The sequence below is a fragment of the Sander vitreus genome, chromosome 7 (assembly GCF_031162955.1).
Source record: "Sander vitreus isolate 19-12246 chromosome 7, sanVit1, whole genome shotgun sequence".
Lineage (NCBI taxonomy): Eukaryota > Metazoa > Chordata > Actinopteri > Perciformes > Percidae > Sander > Sander vitreus.
The window spans coordinates 23767325-23782892 of NC_135861.1; the positions used below are offsets into that span (position 1 = coordinate 23767325).

Here is a 15568-nt window from a genome sequence, read left to right on the forward strand (position 1 = left end):
AACAACTGGCCAATGGGAATTTTATATTTTGTATTACTCAAAAACATGAAGCCTTTTTTTATACTATAAAACAGGAGTGCAACGTAAGACATCTCGTGGACTGAGTATGATCATGTCAAGGCCCTGTGTCTCCGTTGCCAGTGTGGTGGTCAGTGTTTTACAGCTGTGTGTCAGCCAGCATCTGATCGTATTAAACATGGCTGACCAGCCACTTGACTCACTGATAGGAAACAAGCCGCAATGAGACATTGAGCCTTGCCTCCTCTGATGCAAGCAATGCTACGGGAAGTTATCCACACAGGGGCCTCTCCAGGAACTCCACCAACCACCTCCATCCCTTGAGTTTTGACTATGGTTTGTCTGTTGTTTTACATGCACTTTTGCTAAACATAATCTTCTCACCTACTGGGTGAAAAAAAAGTTAATCCCACTATGGTCCAGGAGAATATTTAAATAATGGACCCAACTTTTAGTCTTTATTTCTTATTTCTGGGATTTACGTGGAGAACGTACAGTATTTAGTGCAACTTTCCAGTTGAAATTGTCCTGTGCAATATACTATATTTATGTGCTGCTACATACAGGAGAGTCCACACAAAGTTTGTCCAATCCGCATTATACAGTAAGTGGGACCTTTAAATGTTTAGCACATTGAGTGCCACTACTATAAAACTGCCATGTCACCATGTCAGCATCAATAAGCAGGCAAAACTTGCCAGATTTCAGAAGCATTTGTGCTGATTTATTCATCAAAAGACATTTAAAAAAAAAAAAGAATCATGCTTTTGGATATAGAAGCCACAACTTGAAAAACAACTTCAATCTACTCTACAGCTTCTGCAGGCACAGGAGTCGCATTGTTTGATATCCACATGCAACACATTATGTCATTAAAGTGATAAAAAAAGAGTCAAACATGGCATAAGGGGAACTAAAAATGGGTAACCAGGTTTTAAACTAATTCTAGCAGATGGATAGCCCTGCAGCAAAAGAAAATCTACAAACATTAATTTGTGAACCCTTTCATATTCTTGTATAAGAAGGACTCCGTGAGTTGCAGCATGAAAGCTCACTCTATAAAAACAGGATTGGCCTTATCTGAGCAGTCAAACAATCATGTACTAACAAGACAGAGCTCTGAAGGCTGTTACACAAAATGTCACCAATGACTAGCAGCCTCGTTGGGAAAGAGATTAGAATTCATACAGCATAGCCAAGACTTCCTGGACAGTACGTGAGTTTTTTTTTTTTATGAGAAATGATGGAGAGAACAGAGGATGTTATGATTCTCACAACCTGGGGCTGGGAAATGGTAACGCGCTTTGACTAGCGACCTCTGTCACGTTACGTGCAGACTGGCAGCAGAGCGCAGCAGCGGTTACGTCACCCTGGCCCCTAGTAGTGGTAGTAGTAGTAGTGGTGGGAGGTGGGAGGTGGTGGTGGTAGTGGAGGAGGGGGCTGAGCAGCTGTTGCAGCTAGTGTGCCAAAGGGCTGCCTATGCTCGCTGCGTGCCCACATCCACCGTTACTGCCTGACATCCTGATGCATACATTCATTAATGATAACCTAGAACTGCTTACAACGACATTATACTTTTTTTAATGAAATGTTTATATACTGCCTATAAAAAGGGAGGAAGGTGTGTGTGGGGGGGTAACAGTTGTTAAAGTGTGTTTTGTAGTGCTGAATGTAGTCAATTAACCGCCTAATTAATCAACTGACAGAAAATTAAAGTTATTTATCAAGCTAAAATGCAGAACATTTGCTGGTTCCAGCTTCGCAGTTTTACGTTTAGCTGCTTTGCTCATTTCTATATTAATTTCAATTAAATATCTTTGGATTTAGGATTGCTGGTCGGACAAAACCAGCATTCCGGAGGGACAATCAGATAAGCATTTTCTCTTTAATTTAAAGAAAATTCAATAATCTAATTATCTAAATCTCTATAATTGTAAGTTGCATCCTTAGAATGTTCTTCCATTTGTAAAATAAAGGGCCCAGTGAATACTCATATGAAATGCTTTCTACTCAATGCACAGCAACAATAACATAAAGCCTGACTTTAACAGTGGATTTATATTTGGACACTGTAACACATTCCAAAGTTAACGGACCTTGCAGACCTGTAATGTGATGAATGTCTAACTGGCTTCCTGCCATAGATTGTAATTCTGTGTACAGTGGACTTTTTCTCATTTTAACAGAAAAGATTAGTGTCCCCGTCATATTCCACTTAATTAAATGGGACTTTCCAAACATAACTAACCTAAAAGCCTTTAAGCGCTTAAGATACCATCTCTGCAACTGAAACAAATAGCTCCAGCAGCCACATAAGACACACCCTGGAATTAGCAAACACGAATGCATGACAATAGAGAGAATTCATGATGCGTCTGTTAAATAACAACACGTCGGTAGCCCTGGTAGCTCATCTGGTAGAGCATGTACTAAGGCTGAGTCCTTAGCAGCGGACCGGGTTCGATTCCGATCTGCTGCCGTTTGTGCAGGTTGTCCCCTCTCTCCCCCCAACCCCCTTTCCTGCCTATCTACAGCTGTACAACCTAATAAAAGGCAAAAAGTCCCAAACAAATCATCTTTAAATAACACATCTCCTCAAGGACTCCTCAAATGTGCTTCAACCATTTCTTGGCACGACAGAGACAGGAACACGTCCTGGAGGACGAGCAGAGAGCAGAAGGCAGAGGGAGGGGGGGGTTTGATAGTGCTGCTGAGGGAAGCGCTGGACACTGAAGTGACAGACAGAGGGGATAAATGAGCACGCTGGCAGACTGTGAGCGTTGTGCCCAGAGGAAGGAGGGGAAACTCTGCATCACTGATAATGAGGTGAGAAAGTCCCAAGAAATGACTTCCGCTCTTACTTAACTGCACACCAAGCCTGTGGTGAGAGGTAGCATAATATGAGTGGGGGCAGACTAGGGGCTATATCTTAGTATGGAGTAATACACAGAATGTATGGTGATTAACAAAAAGGCGGTCAATGAAGGCATTCATTAAAACTGTCTGCTGAAGCCAGGGGTTCCTACACAATTCTCATTGAACAATTCAGTTTTCTCATTTTAACTTTCTCACATAATTTGAAATGTTAATGTATGCTGAATGTCCAACTGCCCAGGTTGTTAGATAAGATAATTAGATAATGATAACGATTAGATAATGCTTAGGCCATCATTCCTCAGATGAAATACAATGAAAAACGATGGGAAGCATATACAGTAATACGGCATCAGAGGAAGTCGACTAGCGCTGCAACTCATTTATTATTTATTATCATCGATTAATAAACACATTTTCTCAATCCATCGTCTTTCAATGTCTTGTTTTCAGTTCAACAACCACCAAATATTTAATTTGCAACTACGTGAAACGGAGAAATCCTACGTGGATCTTTAGACTTTACCGATTACTGTACTCAGGGCTGAAACAATTAGTCTATTAAATAGTCGATATTCAATAATTAGAATATACATAATGAAACAATCAATTAGTGAAATGACAGAAAATCAAATCAGCAACTATTTGGATAATTGATTGATCATTCAAGTCATTTTTCAAGCATGAATAAAACTATGTTTCAAAGTTCTAAAAAAAAAGCTTCATTTTGTCTTACGTGATAAGAAATGGATCGTTTTCAAATCTGAACGAGCAATTTCATGACACCAGATTGGGCTCAATTGTTGTCATCCACTATTGTCTGACATTTTATAGACCAAAAGAACAATCAATGAATGTAGAAAATAATTGCCAGATTAATTGCTGATGAAAATGATCATTAGTTTTAAGAACTAATGATCTTAAAAGGCTAAAGAAGCGAGCTTGTGACCGGGAGGTCGCCAGTTCAATCCCCAGACCGACAGGATAAAAATTTGGGCGGGGAAAGTGAAAGAGCAGCGCTTGTCCCTCCCTCATTACCACCACTGAGGTGCCCTTGAGCAAGGCCCTTAACCCCAACCGCTCCAGTGGAGCTGCTCAGTGGCCAGCAGATCAGACTGTGGTTGTACTGGGCAGCTTCCAGGTATGAATGTGTAACTGTGTGAATGTGACAGGTCGTCGTTGCAAATGAGAATTTGTTCTCAATCGACTTCCCTGGTTATATAAAAGGTTAAAGGTTTCCTGGTTCATTTTTCAGTTTTTCAACTAATTGGTTAATAAACTAATCATTGTAGCTCGAGTGTCTACAACTTGCTATTAAAAAAATACATTTTGTATTGGCACAAGTTTAAAGTCTGTACAAATCACCGTTAAAAAAAAAAAAAATTCCTCCCCATTTCCCCAACGATCCACCCACCCCAACTCACCCCATGTATACACAAACAGTAAAAAATAAATAGATAAAAGACAAAAAAATTATGCTAAAACATGTATGGCAAGAAAAGCAATACTAAACAGCTGAAAAATAAGTAAATAAATGTGATGCTACATTTAATGTAATGTAATGCTGTAATGAGTACAAAAATAAGAGCAAGAATTAAGCAATGATCTAGGTCAGGCTCAAGATATATTCCACGGTTGTTGTAGAGTTAACACACACATACACACAACAACAATTTGCTTTTTTAGTGAATTTCTATTACAGTATGAATATGTACTAAACCCAATATTCAGATGGTGGGGTGAGTCCAGGCCAGGCCCTGTGGTGAGTGGTTAGCTCTCCCCTACTGAGGCGTTTGAAGCATCAAAGCAGCCAACCCACCCAGGAAACTATCAGTAGAAGACTCAAGTGAGCACACACACATAATGAATAAACATTGGTCTGGCTGGCTACCTGGACCAGGATGACAGAGAATTGGACCAAGTCCAGTCTGACTTCTCCAGTGTCCCTGAAGGGGACCACTGAAGCCCCAATCGTCCCGGAGTCCCACTTTAAGCCTCATCACACACACACTGTTCTTGTCTGGTTAGCTCACTCGTCTGCACGAACACACCACATCTCTCCACTGGGTCACTCACCACCACTGTTACTATGACAACGTCCCACCTCTTCCTCTCCTCAGCAACGCAAGCTCCCAAGCACAAACCGGGAGGTGGGGAGAAGAGGAGGAGGGGCAAACACACCCATTTACACACTCACACAGACAAGCATGGCATGGAAATCTTTCTTTGATGCTGATGCAAAGAGACTGGTACACTGAAACCCTCCCATCCTCCTCATGAGACAGCTCTCTGCTCCTGGAGTTTGATGAGAGGGGAGGCAGGAAGCACCCAGCCCACTCAGTCAGATGATGTCATCAACCATGGCCCCAACCAGGGACAGAGTATCTACACTGCATCCACACTTTCTGATTTATTCATAACACGGCTTCAATTATTCAGGCTCGTGACCAGGTAGTGGTCCACAAACTATCCCAAAAGTGTTTACATTAAGACGTTATTCATAATCTCAGCATGTTAAATCCATCAAACAGACTAAATGGGGAAAAAAAGACAGCACTAACCACTGCAGTAAAATTCACACTCCACTATATAGGCGCATTAAAGAAAGCCAGCCTTCCCATCCAAACGCTAAGAAGATTAGTCCAGGGGAAATGCGACAATGTTCAAAAATAGTGCACAGCTTTATCTACAGGCCTGGGTGGGTTTCCAGCTCTGCCAGCTGAAAATGCAATCATGGAGCGACCAACATGTTTGCACCGCTCACTGCTCTAACTGGGAGGGCGTCACTGTCGGACACACTGTCAGCTCTGCAGTGTCTGCTGAACAGCCATCCTCCTCATGTAGACGCTGTGATTGGGGCTTCCCTGGGTAGCTGAATGCAATGACGATGGTGTGAAGTGAAATATAAAGACGCCTGATGGACTACTGTATGTACTTTAGATCATTTCCCCTGTGGGATTTACTTTTTTTTTTACCCCAGTCGAGTAGCTTAATGGGTGCCTGATTCTAGGAAACAGGAATAGAAATTAACTTTCCTGAGACATTTTTTACTCTCTGAATCCGGTATCTTAGCTTCCTTTTTATTCGGTTTCATCGTCAGGGGTTGTTTAATTGATTTTTGAAATAATACAGTAGTGCTAAAATGAGTAAACTGCTCAATCAGCAGAACATTCATTGATATCAATAACAAAAATCATTTTACTAATTACTTACCAAGAGTCTACAGCCATGCTAGCGGTTCTGTGATGCTGCACTTAGGGCTCATAGGTGCTTTCAGCTGAATGCGAACATCAGCATGCTCACAATGACAATGCTAACATGCTAATGTTTGGCAGGTAATGTTTACTGTGTTTGCCATCTTAGCTTAGTGTGTTAGTATGTTAGCATGCAAAGATTTGCTAACTAAACGCAAAGTACAGTTGAGGCCGATGGGAATTCAATTGGTTTTGCAAGTACTTGTTCATAAGCCTTAACTATTGTAATAAGTATTGACTAATTAAACATTTGACCTGATGATGGTTCTAGATGGGTGATCAAAGTTATTTCAATTCATCCCGAGGGAGGCATGAATGTGTGTACCAAATATCAGGACAATCCATCCAATAGTTGTGCAGACATTTCACTCAAAGCAAATATCAGTGTCATGGTGGTACTAGAGGCAAAGTCAGGGTATCATCAAGTCAGAAGGATTCATCCTCTGTGAACATGAATGTTATGAATGTCATGAAATTATGGCCATTCATTATAGTTTTTTGAGATATTTCAGCCTGGTGGTGGACCAACTGACATTGGCATCCTTAAACAGGTTTCATACTTCTTGCGGTTGGGACGGTGCGGACGGCATGCATGGTCGCTGCGAACCGTCTGGTCGCTAATACGGATTGTGGCAAAAGCGGCCAGAGCAACTCCGAGAACGGACTTCTTCTCTTCTGTAGCCAATCATTACAACACGGTCTGTGAGACCGCGTCCGTGTTGTTACTAAATCTCGAAGGTGCATTGCTTGGCCCTCAGACCCTCCGAAGGGCCTTTGCACACAGTCGCCAAGGCTGCCGTTACGTAATATTGCCGTCCACACCGCCCCAACCATGCTGACCGCAAGAAGCATGAAACACGTTTTCAAGTCACGCTGTTTTAAAACGTGCATGGCCAGAAAAAAGGACATTTTGTTTGCTACATCATGACAAGTGGTTGCTTTTCTTCTGCGTGCATTATAATAAGTTGTAGCTACAGGTTAGACTGGATTGAGGAAACTTGTGTTTACCATTTGTCATGTTTTTATGTAGCATAAATCATTAATATAGTAATTAAAAAAGAAATAATTTGAAGTCAAAATAAACAGTTGCAGCATTACACAATTCAACTATTCGGACTTCGGCTTCTCCATTTGTCAACTTTCCATTGTTGATTCATAATACCATAATGGTCGTTGTAGCTTTAATTCATAGTGTGGTTTGCTATCAGTCAATTTCTTCTCCTACTGCTGGCTGTGTGGTGCCAACAATTCTCCTGCTTCAGACTGAATATTATACAAGTTTTCATTACAAATTTACTCAATTTTTAACACGCCATAAAAAAGAAATGAGCATCCAGACTCACAAACCACCCATAGTGGCCCTCAGAGGACAGGCATTTACTTAACTTTCAAGCCAAGGTTTTCCTGACCCTGATCAAACGGCGGCTGGTACTTGCATGTAGAAAATAAATTACCTAATGTGGTGGAGGGCATGTTGTAATGCAGTGTCACTTAAACATAACATCTCAATAAAGTTGGAGCTCATAAGCGAGCATGAGCAGAAAGCCAGAGGACAGGGATCCACCGATCGTCGGTGGAATTAAAAGCCTCCCCATATCTCTGCAGCAGTGAGTGGCCCCGCAAGCAGCAGCAACAAACCAAACCAAAGCAGAGCAGAGCAAGACAACACAGCGGTAAAGCAAAGAAGCACTTCAAAAGGAAATGACGTTTCGGCAGCACCGTGTACACACCTTGGCATTAATATAGGGGTCAAAGGGCCCACAGCGTTTGAACTCTTTATGGTCTACAGAGCTCTGGGAGGGAGGAAAAGAAGATAGGCCAATGGTTTTGGTTTAGACAAGCAATGAACGAATGAATGATGATCACAAATGAGTTAAACTAAATAAAAAACAGACTTGAGTTAATGAACAATCAGATGTCATGAACAGGCAGGGAGAAATGACACAAAATGAGACAAATTTAATTTTTCCATCTAGTGGATTTTTTTTCTTTCTTTTGCTACATTTGATAACATTTCATGGTTCAGACTACATTATACTAGACAGTAGCTCATAATGGGTCATTTCTCCTCAGGACAGACCAGAGATGGAGCCGGTCTGGAGGCTGTCTGTGCAGTAAGCAACCAAACAAAATATGAAAAAATATGAGTTAAAACAGTTAAAATGGTTATGGGCAAAACAAGCACTTCTCACACTAGCATGGCGTCAAAGCACTTCAAGTTTCACAGCAGAAGTCAGACTCATGATGCACTGAGGTTAGTGCACTCTGGTCACAATCTTTTTAACAAATATAGTAATACAGTACAGAGCATGCCATGCTGAACTATTATTACTATTTATATTTAGAAATATTTGCATGTGGCATTTCGTTGCCAAAAATGACCTCCTTACCAAGTGGGAAAACGATCAACTTCCTATGACTGCTGACTAATGACTAATGACGTACGACAGACTAAAGCAAACTGTAATTGTGAAACTACATGAGGTCAACAAATGTGCTCAGTGTTCTGGGATTGTTACCCACATGTTCTTTACTTTAGCTACTGCTGAGGTTCTAATACTTATTCTGCATACACAGACTCACATATTCTAAAATATAAATATAAACCAAAGTTGGAACCTTAAAAGGAGAAATCCGGCGCAAAATTAACCTAGGGGTTAATAACACTCTCTCACTCTGGGATATGTTTTCATGCTAATCGAATGTGACCAGTTTTAGCCCAAACCGCTAATTAGCTTATAACGCTAGTCGTCGGGGCACAAGGGAAGTAAAAAGAAATCGCTATTTCGATACCGCTAACAAGGCTCAAAATAGCACCACACTTCCACGGCAGCATAATGAGGGTCCCTACATGTAAACCGAAGCATTGAGCACTTTGTAAGTGTACAGTTTATTAAAAAGATAGTTTAGACAGACAGTACCTTTCACGTATACAGGCGGGCGCCATCTTGGGAAACCAGTGTTACCAGTAACATAGCTCAAGCACGGCGTTCGTCGTTCGACTGGTCGGACCGTTTTCCCAAGATGGCGCCCGCCTGTATACGTGAAAGGTACGGTCTTTCTAAAATCTTTTTAATAAACTGTCTGTACACTTACAAAGTGCTCAATGTTTCTTTTTACTTTCCTTGTGCCCCAACGACTAGCGTTATAAGCTAATTAGTGGTTTGGGCTAAAACTGGTCACATTCGATTAGCATGAAAACATATCCCAGAGAACGGTCGACTCGGTAATCATGTATTCATTTTGCGCCAGATTTCTCCTTTATGAGTGAGAGCAAGACACACACACACACACACACACACACAGTAAAAGCAGCGGCAGACCTGCTCGTTGAGTTTGGGGTGCGAAGGTCCTTGGTGAATGAGCAGTTTGACGATATGTTCATCTCCCTTCCATGCAGCCAGATGGAGAGGGTAGCAGCCCTTGTTGTCTGCGATGTTGGTGAAGGCCTCGTTTCGTAGCAGCACCTCCACCACCTCGCTGCAGATGAAGGAAGGGACAGGGCCAAGAGTATGAACCACACTAATGTATATACACGGTCTAAGCAAACAGCCTATCAATAGCTTTATTTTTCCAGTGGGAACAATTTCCTCTGAGGACAAATCTCATTTAATGCAGAGCATAAACAGAGGAGCTGAAACAGACTGCAACACAGGCATTTCTCATCACTGATGTACCTGTGTCCATTTAGGGCGGCGTGGTGGAGAGGGGAGTATCCAGTGCTGTCCACACAGTTCACATTGGGGCCTCTCCAGATACTGTTAACAATAGAAAGGATTGTTAGATCTCTCTCTCTCTCTCTCTCTCTCTCTCTCTCTCTCTCTCTCTCTCTCTCTCTCTCTCTCAGCATTAGACCATAAATCCACGAAGTAAAAGACAAACTATCATCACTGAGCAGCAGCTACAATGGATAATGAGTCACAGGAACTCCACGCAACTTCAGCCTGATTATTCTAGGCCAAGTCCTGAAGAAGAATAGGCTTTTGTTATGCAGTATAAGCAACAACAAACAAAGCATTGGGATGGAGCTTAAAAGCATTAAAGGGGTAAAGTGTAAGATGGCCCGGCAATTAGTCCACCACTCTCATTCACTGGAGCTGAACTCAGCTGTCAGCTCAGATAGGTTTGTTTCTTTTAATTTGCAAAGAGCACTGTGGTGAGGAGGAAAGAGAACGATGATGGAGGGGGGCGGTAAAGGGAGTAATTTAAGAGGCTAAAGGATGTCTAGTGAGATGGCGTGCCAGGACTGGGATGTGAGGCTCTCTGAAAGACCTTAACACATCCTAAATAAATCATGTGACAAGGAAATCCCAGCACTAGTGAACCAAATATCTGAGACCAGAGTCACTTGCCAAACAGAAAGAGAATGGGAGCAAAAGCAGCGGGCCTCACAGAGGATCAATCATAAATGGGAGAGAAAATAAAAACTTAATTTTAATTTTATTTACTTATCTTTTGATAAATTATAGAAGGCTGTCTTAAAACCAATGCAAGCTACTGATTTGACATTAGGATAGCTTAATGAATTATTACTGGTTTAGATTTGAATGCGAGCAAGTCATTTCTATGAACAAACTGAAAGCCTCTGGAGATAACACTACGAGGAAAAAGAACAGCAGCACAGGCGATTTGCTAATCTTTTCAGGGTAGAAAAAAACAAAAAAAACACGGAGTTGAACTCAGACACAATATGAATCGATCCATGTGTAAAAGGTGTGGCAGCAGGACACACACACACACACACACACACACACACACACACACGGCTCGTTTTTGTCGCAGTAATGGCTGTTTTGCCCCCCTAAAATACATCTCCCATAATAGCTCTCAGAACAGCCTGCAATTACACAGTCAGAGCCATCTCATTAAATAAGTGTCTTGGAGGGCTCTATAGCCTTCAGAACACTGAGCACAGACACACAGGGATGCGCCACTCTACCAGTCATAACCTAAGCCGTTTATTTCTTACAGCAGGCCTTCTGGTCTCATCACAGCAAGTCGGCAGCCATGAAGACATGGGGCATCAAAAGCAGGGCGTGCTAAGAGGAAATACTAAAGTGGGAAAATGTGGCGTGAGGAAATGCTGGGGATTGATAAATTTCTGTTATAGAGAGGGGAAATGTGTGAGCTACGATTATGTCAGCTTTTAAGGCATCACACATACACACTTGCTCTCCATTCCTCCCAAACCAGTGACCAACTTTGTAGTTAGGAGTATAGCAACACTGCCTTGTCCATGGCCGCTGAACACATCAAAAAGAAAAACTGAGACAGAAACAGACCTCTATTTGCTGTCCTAGATAAAGGGTTATGTAACGGCTTACAGCAAAAAGCCAACAAATTAACATAAACATGAACAGAGCAGCGACTACAACTGGAAAATGTAACAAATTCAGGCATAGGGGCAGTAACGACTACCAGAGTAATGCAAGAAGGCATGCCATGGGTTTGGGAACATAAATAGCATGTGTGAACATTAGGACTTTACTCTTTGCTACAGACATTGCAATATGAATGCCAGCCTATCTTGATATAGTTGATCCAAGTCCACAATTTTGACAATAACTCTTACAAAACAATTTTTCCAACTTGCTTAGAATAAAATATTGGCGCAAGATAAAGCTCCTTTTAGTCGGGTGTGTCATGAGACATATTGAAAGATTTCGCTTTAACATTCAAAGTCATCAATTTGAAAGAAAATCTAAAATAAAGGCTAAAATGTATGATGCCATTGCAAATTGGTCCTCCTCAGCAGTTATGACTGATGTGTCATTGCCAGAAGTTCTAAAAATGCCACTCAGAAACACAAACATGTGTCACATCAGCCACATGACCAAAGAAAACCCAACAGGGTTATAATGCATCACAACCCACAGCATGATGTCACTTTCTGGTTTCTATTTGCATTATATTACAGCTCTAATCTGGGACATGGGTGTTAATTAATGCCATCAAATTCCTCTGTATGCAGAGTGAATGAAGATGTCTGCTCATTACAACTGTTCACTGTCATGGTATTTAAAGTTGCTATAAGCAGAGCTGCCTGTGGCAGCAGCTTAAGTGCAGTCCAAGTGTTACTTCCTCTGAGCATTTTGGCAGCATGGCACTCAAGGGCATGAGTCAGAGTGGTACTCGACAATCCACTTCATCCTCTTACTACGGCTCGCAAGCAACCTAACGAAGGGACGGGGCTTAGGCCCATAGCAAGGCAATGGGCAAAACAGAGTTGATTTGGTTTGGGAGGGGGCACATTCATGCGAACTGACTTCCGCTTTGAAAGGCTGAGCTAATCCTTAATTTCCCTGAGGGAATATCAGTGGGATGAAACTGGAGTTTGAAAAAGATTCTGGGGGGCTGTAATTCTGTGTTGTACAAAGCCTGGCCAGTATGAGAGAAGGAGGGATAATAACAGTTCCCCTCTCTTTTTGTGTATTCTCCACATTAGTCTGTTGATGTTAGTCACACTACTGAATGCATTGTAAAAAGAAAAACATTGTAAATTTCCAAAATATGTGGGCCTAAACATAAATCTCCACTGTGTTTTACTCCAAAGTCCAAATGTCATGGAGCTCTGTACACAAACAGAAGACACTGGAGTTTAGTTTTATTTGGCCTTTTTTGTCATGTTACATGCTACCAACCGTTACCTTGAAACCATCCAGCAAATAGACGGTACCGTAGGGTGATTTAACGTCACCGCTCATTTTACACAGTTTAACAACAAAACAAAACGCTGAGTGAACATTACTAGCTACGTTTTTTCATGTTGGTTTTGAGCGGTATGCACCCCCACTAACCTGGAAGACGGTTTTAACCCTTGTGTTGTCTTCCCATCAACCTTGAAAAATTTTTTTCACCGTTTTGTTTTTGCTTTTTCCAACGTTTTAAATTGTTACATTTTTCTTCTACACATTTTCAGCGCTTATTTCTACGTCCCATATTTTCTGATATAAAACAAAAATTGAAAACGGGTCAATGTGACCCGAAGTTAACACAAGGTTTAAACAGTAACGTTAATACAGCGTGTCGGAGGAATACAGCGTTCTACTGCAGCGGGGAGTCAAAGGCAGAGGGACCGTCACCGCAGCGTTCGCTAACGTTAGCTTATTGTCTCATCTGGGGTCTGATAAACAGTAAATTCATCAAATTCAGTGTCCACAACGCTATTTTCCAATAAACTGTAGCGGTCATTTTTCACGGGACCCGCGTGAGTGCGGATTTCATCTCGCAGCTTTCGTCGCCGTTTGTCACTTTGCCTAAGATTGAGTGACAAGTAGTACTCGCCCTGTTGTTTATTTGGTTGCCATGACTTTGCGAGTGATGACGTCCTGTCACTGTTCCAGTTGCTCACCCTCAAAGGGGAGAGAGAGAGCGGATGACAGTTCGCTTAAGTAACAGTAACTCTACTGTAACACACAGTAGAGCAGACGGCGCTGCAGAGTCGTGTAATTCCGACTTTATGACTTTTCATAAACAGCTGAACCCTGTTGTGCGTCTGCCCTATTTCTGATACCGTAGCGGCAGAAATTTTACCGTGGCGGGCCGCCGCGGTAATATCAACATAGAGGAAACACTGAATCAGGTTTTTTTGATAATTCGTCATTATTTTTAAACTTAACGTCATATTCACTGTCAGACAGGTGAGTAAGCAGATAGAAAAAGCATGGATGCATCATATTGGATAATGATTAAAATGCTAATCTATAATGTTGCTACATACTATGACCAGGACTAACCAGAATTACTAGTTTCACTGCCTTGCAGAGCAAATCTTTTTAGTGCGTCAACGAGTTGAGTAATTTAACATCAGTGGGTATTCAGAGTGAACCTTTCTATTTCGTCAGTATTCTGCAATATTTCCAGTGGAACCAAGAGTCATGATATATGATGGCATGTTTATTTATAGAGCCCTGGGGAATACGGAAGGCCAAATCCAGTCTTAGGTTTAAGCAAATAAAACCCAGGTGTGTGTGTGTGTGTGTGTGTGTGTGTGTGTGAACCCGGTGTCAAATAAACAGATTTGTCCTCCAGCCTATTAGCGGTGTGACCACACGGGGGATTAGTCTAGCCCAGGGCACTAAGCCCAGCAGTGACTGGTGCATGTCAGCCACCGTCAGGGAAATTGGGCTTAATTATGCATACTGCTGGCGGGTGGTGAAACCAGATGCCCCGCAGCCAAACCGCCAACTTGAGCATCTTCTCCTCAGCAGAGAGAGACTGAAGTACCTGCCAGAGTCCTCCAGGCCTGATGAGGAACACTCTGAATGAGTTAAAATCTCTGTGTTGGGATCAAAGAACTACGCCTGCAATAGAGTAGTGCACACTCATCATGAAGGTTGTTACAGAACAAACTAACATGTAGCACATATACTGTATTGTTCTGAAGCAGTATTATAAGCTCAGGGAAACAAATTAGGCAACAAAACCTTAAATCTATGACACGCTATGACAATGCTTCAAACAAGTCTATGACTAAACTACATTTCTTGATCATGTGGTTGTTGTTTCTGACCATTTAAGATATGATAAGATATATGTTATTGTCCTCAAGGGGAAATTTCGCATGGGCAATGGTGCTACACACAGCTGCAACCAACTCAAAACAATAATACATAGCCACAAGACAACACCAAAAGATATGTAAAATATTTCATGTGTAAAATGTAAAATATAAGCATATACAAAATAAGGGAAATAAAAAAAGAAAACATAAAACCATAGTATATAATGCCTATGAGTAAATGCAACAGTGTCTCCTTGCCCATAAACTACAAGTAAGAATTAGCCTGTTTTCTTGTTGAGCAGTGTAATGGCCCTGACACACCAACCCGATAATCAGCCGTCGGACAGTCTGGCGAGGTCAGTGACTCGAGTCTGTTCTGTGTGTTCCGTGCCGTCATTGGCACGGAGGAGCTGTCAGCCTTCATTTTGGCCGACCTGACTTGCTGGGTCGGAGGGCGGGCAGTTGGACTCAATGACCAATCTGATTGGTGGAGTGCTAACCCGGAAATGACGAGCGGGAAGAGTGTGACTAAGCCTCTCAAAATCTGACGAAAATCTTTTAAACTGACCTTTGTTGATCTGAATTAATTTTTTTCAGAAACACGTTTCGGTGAACTATCTTCGTAAAATATGAGATAGTATTCCGAACAAAGCCGCCATTATGCCCGGTTGAAAAATCCGGGAGCAGCCAGACCCACGTGACACGTTCGTCCAATCAGCTGCTGGTTTTAATTTTTTGGCCGACAATACAGATTAGCGCCGCCTGCTGTTATGGAGACGTATTACGTCTCGCGCACGCGCAGAACGTACGCTCAAGTCGGCGTCGCTTCGGTGTGTTCTGAGGCACTTTTTGGACCTCGGGGAGATGACTGATCAGTCCGACTGCCAACGGTTGGCTGCTGGGTTGGTGTGTCAGGGGC

At 42.0% G+C, this 15568-nt stretch overlaps 1 protein-coding gene across 9 annotated transcripts in view; it reads right to left on the reverse strand.

The window, feature by feature from the left end:
- anks1aa (ankyrin repeat and sterile alpha motif domain containing 1Aa) overlaps positions 1-15568 on the reverse strand; it is a 69406-nt gene that overhangs the window by 46790 nt on the left and 7048 nt on the right. For 6 of the 9 annotated variants that reach the window (XM_078255483.1, XM_078255480.1, XM_078255484.1 and 3 more), the window contains exons 2-4: positions 9824-9904; positions 9470-9626; positions 7877-7939 (exon numbers count right to left, since the gene is read on the reverse strand). In XM_078255483.1, coding sequence (XP_078111609.1) covers positions 7877-7939; positions 9470-9626; positions 9824-9904 — 301 coding nt within the window. The remainder of the gene's footprint in view (positions 1-7876; positions 7940-9469; positions 9627-9823; positions 9905-15568) is intronic. The other 3 variants (XM_078255486.1, XM_078255490.1, XM_078255489.1) reach the window with 1 other exon arrangement.